The sequence below is a fragment of the Micrasema longulum genome, unplaced genomic scaffold (genome assembly GCF_059751315.1).
Source record: "Micrasema longulum isolate JH-2025_06_02 unplaced genomic scaffold, ASM5975131v1 h1tg000452l, whole genome shotgun sequence".
NCBI lineage: Eukaryota > Metazoa > Arthropoda > Insecta > Trichoptera > Brachycentridae > Micrasema > Micrasema longulum.
The window spans coordinates 358138-375656 of NW_028277651.1; the positions used below are offsets into that span (position 1 = coordinate 358138).

At 31.5% G+C, this 17519-nt stretch overlaps 1 protein-coding gene across 1 annotated transcript in view; it reads right to left on the reverse strand.

The window, feature by feature from the left end:
* LOC148281504 (uncharacterized) overlaps positions 1 to 17519 on the reverse strand; it is a 291633-nt gene that overhangs the window by 74933 nt on the left and 199181 nt on the right. The window contains exon 2 of the mRNA XM_088226622.1: positions 4434 to 4560. Within this exon, the coding sequence (XP_088082748.1) occupies positions 4434 to 4560 (127 nt within the window). The remainder of the gene's footprint in view (positions 1 to 4433; positions 4561 to 17519) is intronic.

Sequence of the window (17519 nt, forward strand, 5' to 3'; positions counted from 1 at the left end):
TGTAGTTTAAAATAATACTTCTGATGGTTTAAAAATAGTGTTAAGCAAATATAGCAATATCCATCGGCCATTTTATCCGATCAATGACAGGCTTAAGGTATAAATTTTCAAAATGGCCGTGCCATACAAATATTAAGAAAGTTTTTTGAATTCGTGTTTCTATTAAAGTTAATTTATTAGTAGTGGAAATAACATTTCTAACATGAAGACTCTCTTTGGCATCAGTGTAGTAGTTTTTGTTATTTTTCTTGAAAACACCAAAACGGGAGTTTGCTATCTTTGCTTCCAATGCCCTCAAATATATAGCACATCAGCGATAGTAATGACACACTTTTTGTTGTATAAAGTAGTAATTTTCATACATTCTTAATTTTCATTCATCAAAATGGTAACATACGAGTATTACAACAAACTAAATTTTATTATTTGTTTTTAACATTAGTTTGTAAATACCATTTTTTTGTTTAAATTCTTTAGAAGTTGTTTACAATTTGCTTTTTAATTCTAACATTTTTCATATATCCATATTTTTTTTCTTTTTTATTATGCCAAGTTTTACTTTTTATTTTGCATTGCAGCGTGCTTTTTTTATTTCTAACGTGTAAACAAGTGTTGTTTACTTTTAAAATTATTACTAACTACAATATATTTGTACTTACCTGTATATTTTTTGTAAATGCCCCTTGGGAGTATTGTAAAATTAATAAATAAACAGAAATGAAGAACATTTTAGAGAAGGTAATATAGAAGTCTAGGCATCTACAGAGATTACGACCTGTCATTGGCCTGAGGGCACGGTATGCATTTATAACTATTTTTGAAAAACGCTAAACGTACCGATACAGAAAATTTTATTCCGATACTCTGTCTAAAAAAATAACAAAATCGGTTCAGTTTTGAGGTGCGGAAAACAGGACAACGAAACGTCGATTTTTGTCTATTCTACTAAAAGGACTGACATGCAATTGTCTTTATCGCACAATATCGGGGAAGAATCTGCGAGACAGTAACAGGAAAAGAATGTTAGAATTCCTATTTTTCAAAATTCTCTGTCCTCACAACTTATGTAAACCGAAACACAAAAATAAACGTACATTAGAGTGAGCCGATGATGTATGAAGTTTTTTTATTAAATATCAAAGTGAAAGGGGTCTAAAAAGTTGCATTTTGGATCACATTGAATGTAAAAATTATTTAAAAAAATATTCCATACTACTTTTGACCCTCAACCGATGTTTGAAGTTCATAAATGTCGAAATATTTTGTTAATTATCTATATTGATAAAATTATATTTTTGTTAGTAAAGATATAAATCACATACAAATTCGAAGATGTTTAAAAACTACCGAAATACAAAAAGTTTACACTCCGCGGAAGTGATTCCGTTGAGCGCTTGACTAATATTAATGAAAACAATGGCACATTAAAACAATGTTACCCATTTATTACAAAACATAGTGCAACTCACGCCCTAAGATGCTTATTAAATAAGGTTTGATGCACATTATAAAATTTAATTTAACTGATTTTATTACTGAAATACGAAATGAAAGCCGGTTTAGCCCAAAAAAATTACTTTTTCGAAAACTTCAAGCTCTGGTTGAGGGCCAAAAGTAGCATCAATTTTTTTCTAAATAATTTTTTCATTCAAAATAATCCAAAAGGCAACTTTTAAGACCCCTTTTATTTCAAAATTCGGAAGAAAAAAAATATCGGCGCACCCTAACGTACATATCTAATTTGAATTAAATACAATGATTAATATCAAACTTTTCATTGTGTTAATTTAATATAAATATTTATTTATTAAACTTTTTGTGTATAATGTTATTTGTACATTAACGGACTTATTGTCAAATGGCAATTTCTTCCAACCAACTTGTACAATAAAAGTTTTATTTTTATAATTCAAGTTACATAACATATTCAATATAAAATAAAGATTAAAAAGCTAAAGATATATAAAATTAGAAATTAACGTATTTGTTTATAAATGACCTTAAATCAAAACTATTACTCGACGGGAAAGAGGAAAGAGGAAAGGGGGAGATATTAAGGAAGAGAAAGGAGATGTTTCTTCAGATGTGATTTAAACAGAGATAATGTAGTAACATCTTTGATGGAGGATGGGAGATGATTCCGCAGTCGAGTTGCATGGACACTATTTGAGTTAGAGAAGAAAGAGAAATTCTGGATGGGTATTCAGAGAGTGCCTTGAGAATAAGAACGAAAAGGTAAACCATGAGCTGATAAGCGTTGAATTTTTTCACGCAGGTAAATAGGAGCGTTAGGACTATGAAGTACATTGAACAGAAGTGAGAGGGAGTGATAGTCTCTCCGCTGCCTAATTTTGAAGTTAATTGTGAATTATAGACGAGTATGTACTCAAATCTAGCAATTGTAAAGCATTGCCGGGTTCAGCTTGTTGAAAATAATTCAAATAAAGATAAATCAAATTACTTTGAACTAGAAATATATTCCTACCGCCATGTCTAAGATGAATAAATATTTTCACTAAAGTTAAGCGATCCAATACAGAATCTAACTTAATTGCAATGCATATAAACCAAAGTTAACATACTATAAGTCCCACTCTGGTCAGGAGGGGAATGTAATATATTTCTCGCGCAAGAGGAACTTAAGACATGAGATTGATGCACATTCCTCTCTGAAGTTGCATACATTTTCTATTATAGTCCTTAAAATATGGCTTGATTAGAATGACAGCTGTCAAATTAATTTCATTAGTAATAAGAAATTACTGATCACTGATTAAATCGATTTTATCGGTTATTCCATGCAATCATGAAACTCTGTTTCCGAAAATTGATATAAAAAACGCAAAAACAAGCCTATAATACTATGTTTAACACAATTATTCACCAAAAAATAAGACATTTATACTTTTTCCATGAACAACATTAAATTAATAATTTTTTTATTCGATCAATTTACATTGATCATCCCATCTCTAACATTTTTGCAAAATGATGTAAGAACGTCGTTAATAATTAGGTTTATTTTAGTTTTCTTTTAGTTTTAAAGCTGGTTTTATACATTAATGTTAATTTATGTTTCAAGCATTGTATTAAAAAAATTAATTAACACGCCAGATACAAATGATTTTTCGCGTGTCAATATAAATAACTCCGTTGACGTTACTACAAAGTTATGTCGTCACTTTTTTTGACAACTGTCATTCTAATCATGTTACATTTTAAGGACTATAGGTGTTAACACAATGTATGTCCGTTTTTTTCCTAATTTCAACATGAGCACCAAAAGTCAAACGAAATGGTTGTGGTTATCTTTATGTATAAAATTCTTCTGTGCGTGTGATGTCACTGAACTTATCTTAAACGGCTTATCTGATTTACGTGCGGTTTTTAGTGAAATGTAGATCTTTGCGCTGCGCGTGTTCGTAGATATTACAATTTTTAATCGAATCTGTTAAAATAAGTTTGAAACATAAATATTTTTTCATCGACCTTCCACGGTTGCATTCGACGAGAATGCATTAAAAAAATAGAAGGATGTTGTTTTTTTGTGTTTTGGTTTGTGTTTTTGCTTTTTATGAATCACAATCAGATTCTTTCCTTACATTCCTTATAATTTCTTCCCATTTATTTCTTTGTACTGAATTTTTAGCAATACTGAAATAATATTAACCGACATTCAGTACATTTTTAAAAACCGCATTCATAAATAAACTGCACACCTGTTGGTGAGAAGAGCCGAGTTTGACATTAGCTAAAAGAATTCCATATTTGAAAATTAATTATTATGTTTTGGAATTCAATCATAAACAAGTACCTACTCATCAATGAAAAGTATTTTTCCAAGATAATAGCAGGCAAGCCAACTTTCGGGCAGGACAACGTCTGTCGGGTCCGCTAGTAATATATAAGGAAAAAAAATCTGTTCTGCAAGATGTGGTGTTTGCTTTTATGTTACATATATTATTATATTTGATTACAAGCCTTCCAAATGGAATGTCAAGTAGACGAAAGTGAAAATTTTCGACACTACCTTCTGTACGCGTTCAATTGACGGAATAAAGCTGCCAACGCTGCTCGTGTTATTTGCGCAGTGTACGGTGAAGATGCTTTGAATTATTGATTAATTTTCTGTATTTTTTTTTGTTGTCTTTCTGCTTTCTGTATTTGTAAAAAAAATATTGTAAAATATATAGGAAAATTAATAAGTATAAACAAAAAGAACAGTAAATATTATGATTGCATAAGCATGAAAATTTGTTTAACAAATTAAAACAGGGATGAAGAATACTTTGAAGAAGGGAATATGGTAGTCTAGGCATTTCTAGGGCTTATGACCTGTCATTGGCTGGTTTAAGTGGCCCCTTTACACACTAAATATCTGCATTTGTACAGACACGATAGCAATTCAAGAGAAATTCATAGGTGGCACTTACGGGCACAGACGATCCAGCTCTTCCTTCTTGGAGACGAAGGTGAGTTCAGAAGTATCAGAGAGCACCTGGAGGGGCTTAGCACACCTTGCCAACTCCTGCTGGCCGCACTCCTCGGATCCTCTGGTTTCTGAAAAAAAAAAAGATAATTAGAACTTAAAGTACAAACTTATTTTATTTTATTTTATAAAAACGGCAAATCTGCCTTTTACAAACATTTATAATATTAACATATTTGGCTTAGTATATATATTTTTTAAACATGAATTTACTTATACCCAAGATTTAAAAAAAAAAAATTAAACCAAAAATTATACAAGATTTATACTTAAAAAAATAACCTAAAAATTATACAGCATATTCAGTAGAAAGTTTAAATAATAAAACATTCTACAGTAATACAAAAAGAAAATCATAAGTACTGTTTCATACAGCTGGGCAAAGTGAACAAAAAACTGTGAATATTATGAAATGCATGAACAAATAAATATAATTACCATTTACCATCTTTGAAAAAGTTCAAAAAGTTTGTTCTATAGGAACAATACCCTACACTAAATATATCAGATACGCGGGAATAACTATTGCCGAGTTCATGAAGTCTATTTAATACGGCATTACAAGTATACACTGTCCGTGAATTGTTGCTACAAAACAGTGGCACCTGTCTAGTCATTCTTCCAGGCACCCTGAAGTTGATGAGAGATGATTCAGGGCAATCCTATATTGAATTTACAATTTAGAATAAATTTAAAAGGTTTATAATTTTTCTTCTATCGTTAAGTTTTAACAAATTGGGCTAATCTCATATTAGGAGCGTTTTTTAGAGATTCATTTTTTATTATTATTTAATGATAACATTTGTATGTTTTTTAAAAATATTTCAAAGACATCTTACGTTAAATTAATACCTATGTTTCCAATGATTCAATGTGTATTACAAAATAAATAATTTGATCATAATTATTAATTATTTTTTTTATAAATCCCTAAGCAATTCCATATTTGGTACATCTCAATACTTCAAAACCTGATTGAAACATACAATTTAAAATCTTTGATGAATGACAGGGTGATACTTAACTGAGAGGATTAATGTATCACCCTGCCTTTGAATATTTTATTTTTATTTTTATTAATAAAATTGGCAGTTCACAACGGAGTCCTGGTCCCGTCCCTGATGTATGGAAGCGAAGTATGGACTTGGAAAAACAGGGATGAAAGTAGGCTGAATGCTGTCGAAATGCGATCTCTCAGGCGAATGTGTGGTAAAACTATGTACGATAGATGCACAAATGTTGAGATCCGCACATTATGTAAGGCTGAGACAAGCATTATCGACAAAATCAAGAAAGGAACTCTGCGCTGGTTTGGACATGTAGAACGAATGGACAGCGAGAGAACGGCTAAGAATATTTACAATGCGAATGTTGATGGATGCAGAAATAGGGGAAGACCGAGAAAGACATGGCATGACCAAATCCAACAAATACTTAAAGATGGACATGTCAAAAGTCGGAATAATCGGCGCGCGTGCATGAGAAGATGTATGAATGTAGAGGAAGCGAGATATGTATGCAAATATAGAGTGTTGTGGCGTTCTATTCTCTCTGCCTATCCTTACGGGGAAACGGCGTGATGGTTTGTTTGTTTGTTTGTTTGTATATTGCTTAAATATTGTGTATGCTACAAAACGAGCATTAAAAATAATAATAAGTTCAGTCTTACGTCCGTAATGAAAATAAAGATGTACCAGCTAACTTCCCCCACTACTTGTTTACCCCCACCCCTACACTGATCCAGTTATCTCGTGCCATTTCCCTCCAAAGAATTTAATTCCCACTGTGGAGCTGAATTTGGCTTACAGCCTCCCGAATTCTCTCGTCTTTATATTATGTATGTACGATTTCTCGTTTTGTGTATAAAAGTTCGGGATAATGTTTGTATGGATAATTCGAACTGATATGTATTCGTAGGAACGAGTAGTTTGGCCGGTTAATTCTACGTAAATGGAGATTCTCATTGAGGAAAATAAATAGTACAACGCTCTACCACTTTAGAATTATCCGAATATAAGAATATATACATGTGTTTGTGTAATATTCATGTAAAAAAGTTAATTGAACAGGAATGTTGCGTCTCATAAAATGAAATAATACGGACCAAAATGGACAACAAGTCGTTGGAACAATAGGCATAACCCCCCAGTCTACACACGTGCGTTTCCAGAAATTATCAAGCAGCCAGTGGGCCACATGGTGACGGTATCTACCTACTGTCTACAAAAGATTCTCTTCGGACATCTATCTCCCTTTGTTAACCATGGAGTTAATACAGTGCTTCATTTATTTAGTTTTTATTGCTTACTTCTTGGCATGAACACTTGACAAACTTACTACTATGCTCTATTTTTTGTAAATTTATTGATATCATTTTAACTTTGCTAGAATTCCACTCGTCCATGTGCTTTGTAGCCGCACGATGATTGGTTATCTGGCTTTCATATATCAACTTTAAAATACCTAAATTTTGTAAATGGGGTCTAGAATTCCAATCGTCTACGCGCTTAGTAGCTGCAAGACGGGTTGTAATCTTACTCCTTTTTATTATTCGTATTATTACTTTTTTTTTAGTATCATTAATTCACTAAATTCATTTGTCAATTTTTATAATGTGTAAATGGGGGCTAAATTTCTAACTGTCTATGTTACAAAACTTGTAACAAAACCCATGTGACAAAACTTCTGATAATTCAAAATTCAAAATAATCATACTTACACAAAATCAGTTCACTTCACTGTAATACTCATTCAAAAACAAAAATTATTTAATCAAAACATATTTATAATTGTTCATCTTTTCCCTTAATAAATATTATGACTGCCACATTTCATAACGTCCCCTTAGTAACAAAAAAACGTATCTCGACTTTTACAATTTTGAGTTAAGTATATACAACCTTTCTTAAAATGACAGGTTCTATTTAGTCACAAAGACACGTATCTCGATGACACTTTATTTGAAGCTTTAAAAGTAATAGCTTTGAAAGGTATTAATTGTATTTTCATTTTTGTATGTCGCGCGGTTTTTATCAATTTTCTCAAATTGGACAAAATCGAGATACGTTTTTGTGTCTTTAAGGGGACTATATTATGGCAGACTAGAAAAAATCAAAAGATTATAGATAAATATGATATTTAGTGCCTTTTTGCACTCTGTACGTGGTTATAATTAAGTTTTTAGTTGTGACGGTTTGGTACAGTATACTACATTCCAAATTCTATCAAATGTCAAGGTTAAATGAGAACGGTAGTGGTTACACTCATAAATAGAGACATTTACCCAAGCGTCAACCACAACTATAATACAAGATACTCTAATAAGGATCTGATACTAAGTGAAGGGGTCAACACTGTTCTGGCATCGAGACAACACTATTACGTAGGTAAAAAGGTCCATAACCTTTTGCCAGAATCGTGGAAAGACGGGAGTGTTGTCAAGTTACGGAAGGTGTTGACCTCACTCTTTCATGACATTGGTCGTAGGGAGTCAGAAAAGTTGATGCATGCCACGGATTGGAGATTCGTACGGGATGTCGAAAATAAAATATAAAAAAATAGGAATAATTTAAAAAATATATATTTATAGATGACAACCATGAAATTTCGGATAAATAAATTGTCTATGTTTTTATGAATGTATGTATGTGTATGCGCATGGGTGTATGTACGTGTGTGTGTATGTACATGTGTATATATGTGTGTATTGTGTATATATGTGTATGTCTGTATGTATATGTATCAAAATGTGTAAACGAATAAGTTTATATTTTGTTTGTCTGTGCTCTATATTAATTTGTTAACTATTATAATATATTAAAATGTAATTGCCTAGCTTGAAAGGGGAATGTACCCTTGTTAGCTGGGCAAAGTGAACATGGAATTGTATTTTGATAAAGAGTGTAACTAAATAAATAAATAACTCAAAACACCGATTTTTTTACTTTTGGCTTCCTTGGCGAATATATTTGTATGTAAGGGTAGATAGAAAGACTCGTTATTTCCACGTACACGGAGGTTCTCATTAAGGAACATAAATAGCATAATGCTCTACCACATCAGGATTTTATCCGAATAAATTATGTCCACCTCGTAGTCAAATGGTCAGGGCCTACCACGCAAGGGGTCTCGGGTCCGATTTCCGACATATTTATTATAAATGATGTTCTGTAGAATATTTCATAGTCCATGAAATATTAGAGATGTGGGAAAGGGGATGATGATAAGAAAAATATATATTTGTAATTAATGTCCCGACAAAGAGACGGGTACGTCTCCAAACCGGTAGACATGAAAAACTCGGTAAGTGGTTAATATCCAAATATTTTTTTGCATTTATTGTAACTTGCAGATCGGCTCTTAGGACCTTGTTTAAGCCTTTCTAGGAAACTAACTTATTTTGGTTGATTTACGACTTACAAACCTAATAAAATGTGTTTTTTTTTTCTAATAAAATAAATATATATTGTATTTGAAAAAGCTAAGTGGAAGACTGATTAACCTGATACTTTTGTGAAATAAGACTAATTATAAAACGAAATATTTGAAAATAAATACCTTAATTCTGGTGGTATATTTCTATACCACCCTGTTTCAAGATTTAAAATAAAAAAAATATTAAATTCAAGAAAATGTATGTATGTATGTAGTAATGTAAATATGTTCTCCAAGTCATTAAATTTTTGACATAATACATTTAAAGGAATTAAAGAATATTCTACGGCTTTTAAAAATAACGATTTAGGGGGAAATATTATTGTGGTAATAAAAAATACATATTCTCGAAATTTATTTAAAAAAATAAATTGAGGTAAATATTAGTACAAATATACGGAGATAATTATTATTCCGTTCAAATATTACATTTTATAAGAAGAAAATGACCCTGATAGATATATAGATAGACCGTTGATACCGACAATAATAAGGCTTAAATTCATGTGAGCGAGTATAAGGGACAGACGCAATCGATCAATTATAGAGGATTAATATAATAGATGTTTGACCACGAAGTTAATGCTTTAAATACTCGAATAAAAAAAAATATTAAAAAATACAATTTTCTTGGATTACAGCGTCCATTAGGGTTGATTTGAATTAAAATGTATTTATTTTATACGTTTATGTACATTATAAAAATATTATTCAAGGCACACGTAACACAAAATTTTTATGTGATAAATGCGATATAATTTAAATGTGATAAAATGGTAAAATACAAAAATAAGTCTTTAGAGTAAAAGGAAGCTATCCTCTCTGAATTTTCTTTCAGTAACACTAAGATGTCAAAATCCGAAGAGATACAGTTAAGTAACGACATTGCTCTTTCTACATGCATTAGCATGTTTAGACATGCATACAAAATTATAAGTAAAAAAGGTTCATTTATTGATAATAACGCTTGTTTTTAAAAGGTCCATTTCTTGTTCGTGAAACCGATAATATAACTTTTTTTATCACAGGTACAGCAACTACGCCCCTGGAAAATTGTGCAAGTGAGATAGAATATGAAGACAACAGGAAAAAAGAGATGCAAGTCTTTAAATAACTATAGGTTTTGAAACAACTCGTTTTTAAAATTTACGACCGTATTTTTTTTTCCTTGCAAAATTGAGAATGTTACACAGTGTGTAAAGTGGCCACTTAAACCAGCCAATTACCGGTTATAAGCCCTGTAAATGCCTAGACTTTCACATTCCCTTCTTTAAGGTATTCTCCATCCCTGTTGTAATTTGTTAAACAAGTTTTCATGCTTATGCAATCAAAATATGCACTGTTCTTTTTTGTCGCACTTATTTATTTTCCTATTTATTTTACAATATTTTTTTTACAAATAAAGAGACCAAAAAGACAACAACAAAAAAATACAGAAAATTGATAAATAATTTATAGCATCTTCACCGTACGTACACTGCGCAAATTACACGAGCAGCGTTGGCAACTTTATTCCGTCGATTGAACCCGAACAAAAAGTAGTGTCGAAAATGATCAAATCCATTCCATTTGGAAGGCTTGAAATCAAATATAATAATATTTGTAACGTAAAAAGTTTTCCATCTCTGTTGTAATTTGTTAATCTTAATGACTCCCTGGGCGTAAAATCTAGTATTTTGTCTACAAACATTTGGACAAACTCAAAATATTGTAGCAATGTAAATAATTAAAATTATTATTATTAATATTTAAAGCTAATAACTTTGCGGTCATTTTACTAAATGTTATGAAATATTTGTACATAGTCACTTACCGATTTTTTAAATTTATTTTATGGTTTTTTGGTTATTATGGTTTTATATTTTTGTGCAACTTTCTATGGCGAAGGTATACAGGTGTTCTTTAAACTCTGTCACCTCCGAAACTACGATGATCAGTATGGGCAAGAATACATATTAGCATATTAAAAAAATATTTAGAACAAATATTTTTTTTAAAATGAAATATTAAAAAAAACAAGTGGTTGCTTAATTCTGCAGGAGAAAAGCGAGGGAAGCGCGGCCGCACGTTTATCGGCGTATCATATTCACCCTCCTCCCTCCACCCTCCTCGTTTCTCCCCGGCAGAAGTAATAAACCATTTGCTTTTTTTGTAATTTATAAAAAAAATAATTATTCGTTCTGTTACTGATCATCGTGGTTTCGGATGTGAGAGGGTTTAATGAACACCCTGTAAAGTGGGTTTTGCATGTTGGTTTAATTGAAAAACACATCTTGTATATATTTCCAGTGTCGAAAATGTAAATCTCTGTGTTTTCAATACTGTTATACAAACTGCATATTCTTGACACTGGATTGAAAAAGAACAAATTATTCTTGAACGAATCTATATTGAATTTTTTTAGGTTCCTCAAGGTATGACCATTAGAAACACTATTTTTTATATTATTCAATATTTATATATTACTATTACTCTCTGAATAAGGGGGCGCCGGAAGACCTCAAAAAAGATGGTCCGACGACATAGCCGCTGTGGGGGGTAAAAATTGGCTGCAAGCAGCAACCGACCAAAAGAAATGGAAGGATATGGAAGAGGCCTATATCGAGCAGTGGAGAACAGAAGACTAAAGAAGAAGAAAAAGAAGAATATTACTCTTGGAGCTGTGTACGAAAAGTGTCTCCGAGCAATTGTCGTACGGGTTTTGGTACGAGTATGAAGTAAATTCACATTGTTGTATCAAATATTGTTAACAAAATTGCATTGATAGGCATGTTTGTATACGTTATATCATTGCAAATTCGACCACATTATTATTATTATTATTATTATGGATAACTTATATAGCGCCATTTTCGTCATAAAATACCTTAAGGGCGCTTTACATAGTGATTATATTAATAAATTAATTTAATTGAAGCTTTTAAATTTGTTATTTAATTAAAACAATTTATTTTGTTGTCACGTGCTACGGATTTATTCAAATGATTATACATACATAACCGAATACTGCACGCAACTACACTGGCTTAGTATCAGGCAAAGAAGAAACATTCACATTATATCACTTCTTCACAATATTTTTAAAAATTCCACTTCGCCTGTTTATCGGAGATAGCTCTTCCAACCTCTTTCACAACGTGGACTATCTCTTTGTTCAAGTAACGAGAGAACCTTTTTAATACCCTTTCATCGCTTTAATTTTCTTGCCTCCTCTTTCACAGTAGTGGGGGCTCGATTGTGGAATAATCTAGCCACTAATGTTAGAGACGCCCCTTCTTTATTAACATTTAAGTCAAGATTAAAATGTCACTGTATAATTTATTTTTTTTATTTATATATTTAATACTTCATAAAAATATATTACAAAATTGAATTTACAATGTATTCCTCACAGGGAAAACCCGTGCCGAGGAAGACATTTTACAATTTTATTTAAGTGTGATATATTTTTTTTTTACGTAATAAATTGTTTTAGATTTATTACATAGATAATGTAATTAAAATACAAACACATTGTTACAAGTATCAACTAAGTGTAGGTAGCTTATCTAAGATTATCGGAATTATAGGGTGACTATAGTTTCCAGTTGATTGAATTTTGAATATGTTGATATGTCGCGAACATTTTTTGGCACTGTTGAAGGATTTGGGTCCAAGATATAAGTAAGAACATTGACCATAAGATGTTCTCATTCTCGGCACCGGCTGCAGTTCTTCGATGGCTCCCCGGGTTCCTATATTTTTGGCTTTGGTCTTGTGATTGAACCAATAACATAGTAAAACCCGATTGAAAATTTGAATAACATCCGTAACAGCCGCTGCTTCGAACACACATACTGAACTGGTGACAATGAGGAATTCCAGCCCAACCCGGAATTAAATTTTAAAAATGTTTTCGTGTACAAGTAAATATTTAAAAATTTTGGAGTAGGATGAAATATCTCAAAAACGCACGCAAAAATAAATAAAAAATATTAAAAATAGTATTCATTTTAAAATCGGAAATAATGACGTCACTACTTATATCTACGTGTAGTATTTCCGGTTTCCGCTTTAAAGTCCCCGCAACGTTTTGACCATAGAAAAAAAGAGTATAATTTGACATTTCAACCAGAGATTATGTAAACTTTCTAGGTTTTTCTAAATCGAAACGTTCGTAAAAACAACCATAACATAGAAATGAGCAAATTACAATCAACTAAATGAAGTAATCAAAGCAATATTCCACAGATTCTTGTCAGGTCAGTGAAAGTAAGAACGCCAACCGTTTCATGACGTCACTACTGAAAAGTGACACACTGATTACAGTCATTTGGAGCGGTATTCAATAAATGTAACTTTAAAATAACATATATTTGTAAATAACGCACCAAAACTAATTTTTTTTTTTTGCTTAGTTAAATAATACACTAATAGAAAAAAAAATAGAAAACAGTGGAATTCCTCATTGGCAACTTTAACATTGTCTTAAGAATTCTTTTTAAGCGAATTTTAATAAATATTTAATATGTTCCTTTATCCTTCTCATTTCCTTCCCATCCCCTCTCCTCTCTTCATAGTATGTGTTAATTTTCATACTTTAATTTTTTTAAATTAATCTTTGTTTTTAATTGCGTATAAAATCATAAGATTCAATACGTCCATGTACTTGTAATTTTGTCAAACTGAACGTTTGGGTAGGAAGGATGAAATTGCTTTAAGGCAATATAAAGTGTTTAATAAATAAATAAGTCAAATTAGAGCAAACATTGACTTACACCAGTCTTTCCCTGTAGTCTTCATATGTGTAGGTATGTTTTCGTGGAGGAGAGAGTGAAACAGATAATGTAATAGAGAGCCTCAGTCGGTTTGGCAGACTACAAAATGTATAAAAACATTTTCGAGTGAGAATTTAATTTGCGCAAAACAAAATAATTGAGCGTGAATAACACGACTACGTGGGAGGGATAGTTAACGTTATGTGCAAAAACAATAAAATGGGTAGGAAAGGGAAGAAATGAGGTGACTTCATCAGGCGCTTTCGTCATCCGTTCGCCAGTCGATCGTTTGGCTCAATTTTGTTTGTGTGAGCTGGGGAAGACTGTCCAACTCGTGATCTAGCGGGGGCGAATCGTCCAAATAAGCGATTACACACAGCCTACCATAATATTTGACTTTCTATAATGGTGTTTTATATTAACTATATTCATGGGAAAATAAATAAAATAATTGTTTTTATTATAAATCACCACCACCGTTTATATCTTCCTCCATACAAAAAAGTACACTATATTTTATATCTTTAACCCAGTCAGGTATTTTAATACTAAAACAAGCTTGCAGATTACAAATATTAGGAGGACTATTTTTCTTTGATAGATTCTTTGATGATTCCGTTGACATATTATTACGTATCACATAGGACATGTGGCGTTCAAAGTGGCCGTTTTTGGCATTTTTCATTTTAAAGGTAATCGGCCAGTGCCCAGTGCTCTGTGTTGACAATTAAAATCATGATGGATGTATCTGCTGAATGTCATTGTGGTATTTCAAAATAAAATTTTGTACAAGTATTGTATTAAAATAGCGTAGAATAAAGTAACGTTTACCGCGTGGTTTATAATAATTGTTGATTTCTACAGAACCACGGAAAGAATAGTCATTTATAATTATAATACTTATATATTACGTAATTTAGGTACAAATAAATGATCATTTTCTGCTGTTTACCTATAAAATAAATCACGACTCGCCACTGTGATCTAGTTTTCAGCGCGGTTGCATACAGATACAAGGTCTTGGGCTAGCTTAATTACGTTTTTTTTAGCTAACCAATAGGCTTAAAAAAACAATGTTTTGAGTATGTCCAAATGCTTGCAGACTGACTGGATTTTCCCCTCAATTGGGAATAGTTCATATTTAAACTTGTTGCAATAGAGAGGAAAAACATCCCTGAGAAGGAAATATAGGGAGTCTAGGCATTTACAGGGCTTATGACCTGTCATTGGCTGGTTTAAGTGGCCACTTTACACACCGTGTAACATTAACCATTCTTCCTTTGTTTGAACATCCACATTTCCTCAACTCTTCCATCAGTTGACATTTGTGAAGTAAAAGAGCTAAATCTCATCCACATGATAACGGTTATACATATATTATATATATAGGGTATTATCCTTGGCTCTACCCGACCGAGTTTCTCCAGGGTATGCTTGGCTACAACAGTTTAGAGACTAGAAGGAATGTGTATTTGACCACACATTTTTATCGTTTGTCGCCGCGCGGTATGATCGATAATTCTGAAATTATGTTGAGCATTGGTTTGTATGTTCCTGATAATTACCCAAGACAGCGTCAGCATAGATTGTTTCATATTCCAATATTCAGGACCAACCTGCCTATGGTTATGCCTGTTGGAAGGGCTACCGCTATGCTGAACAACATCGCTCTGGATATTGATCTGTTCCATGTATCCGAAGGGGTTTTCCGGAGCAGGATTCTTCGACTACTTTGACATGAGTCTCTTTCGTGTATTTTTTTTTCTTTTTTATAATATGTACGTATTGAATATATTTTTGTAATGTATATGTTATATTTAAAATAAATAAATTGAATTGAATTGAATAAATATAGTATTTACAAAAATACATAAATCACATGCAGATTTAAAGAGATGCGAACACCACCATGTCTAAACATGCACTAAGCTTAATTAAAAAAATATATATATTAACGAATTGGTAGGAAGTTGAGAGGGAGGGTGATAGAGGCTAAAAAAGTTCTAAAATATTTTTATTTACTAACATTAGTTAACATGTTTGACCACAAAGTTAATGCTTTAAACATAAATATACTGAAACTATAAAGTATTGCTCCAAATTAAATTCAAGTTGTATCATAACAAAGTGTTTGATTGAATAAATTTCAATGGAATATTTCTTTGTTCCTGGGTTTTTAAAAAAATAAATTATTTGGGAGTTGCATTATTTTTTACCTTGCTTATAATATACGAGGATTAAATTTCAAAAAGAGGATTTTACTGCTATTATATTACATTATTTTAGCTCAACCTTTGGAATCAGGAAGGATATTCTAATGTGGGCCACTCAGGTATGTGGAGAGGAAACCACTTAAAACTCTTCAGGAGAAGCCGGCCTGTTGACAGTTGTCAACCGGCCCTCCGTTCCACTAGAAGAGTGTTCGGCATTTTGTTCCCCACTTATTTTTGTTCCTGGACCGAATTACAATGAGAAGTTAACATTTATCATCAATTTTGTCTACAAAGTACAAACTAGCGGCGTTTTAGAAAAATGGGGAAGCGGAAACGAACGACGGGCGAACGTTATGCTGGCGTCCCGGGAAAACAGTGAGGTTTAGCAAATGAGGGGCGAACTGGGCATTACCGTTGTCGATTGTAGAATACTGCTCGCGTTATTGGGTTCCAAGTTCTGGTATCGCGGCGCAAATTGACAACGCTGTAATGAAGCTGACCTCCATTACGAGAAATTACCAATTTGCTGTTTCGGCCTCTTCACATTTTGGCGCAGTACCATTTCTAATTATGTGCTAAGTATAGTTTCGCACGCTGATTGTTTATATTTTATTTATTTTATTTTTAAAATGTTTATTTATACAAATACATACGTATTACAAAACAATAATAATACAACTACTACTTCACAAAATTATGTCAGGAAAAGTTGACTACTTGGTTTAATAACAATACATGTGTCAGCCAGGATTTTTAGACGGTACCACCTGTTTCATGTACCAATAAACATTTCACTGCATTTCTTTAGCTTATTTAAAAAAAAAACATTGTTATTATTATTTTATTTTTTTAAAACCAACTAAACTTCTTGAACACAGTTCTATATTTTATTACTTTATATTGTTTTTTTTTATTTTTTATTTATGTTGTTAATACCCTCATCATTTATTTTTATTTTTATACCAACTATTCTTCTTAACACTGTTCCTATCTTTAATTTTTTATTTTATTTTTTTATTTATGTTGTTTATATACTCATCTTCTTTTTTTATACCAACTTTACTTCTAAACACTGTTGTTGTATCTTCTGTTGCTTTATATTGTATTTTTTAAATTTTATGTTGTTTATATACTCATATTTTATATAAGTTTCATGTATGCAAAAGCCTTGTGGGCGTGAAAATTTAATAAAATAAAATAAATAAATAAGTAAAACATCGAATGTTAAAAATGCTTTTTTTCGTAGACTTTTTCAGTGCACAATACCAAATTTAAAGACATATACTACACAAATATCACTCTGTCAGATTTAAAATTCACACTAAAAAAAGCTTTATGTAACTTAGTAGAGATTATAATAATAAATATGTACATCTTCCTTCCCCTCTTTATCCTCTCTCCAAGCATCCTTGTCCTAATCCCGCCCAATTTACAATAACTTACTTTTCTTTAAAAAAAAATCTTTGATTATTGAAAAATATGTACGAATACATGGAAATAACGTTTTTATGTGCATAAGCTTAAATGTATTTACATAATATGTGATATATTTATTTACTAACTTTGTATACTTTGTGAAAATCTTTTATTGGTTCTGAATTTATACACTATATATGTTTGTTTACT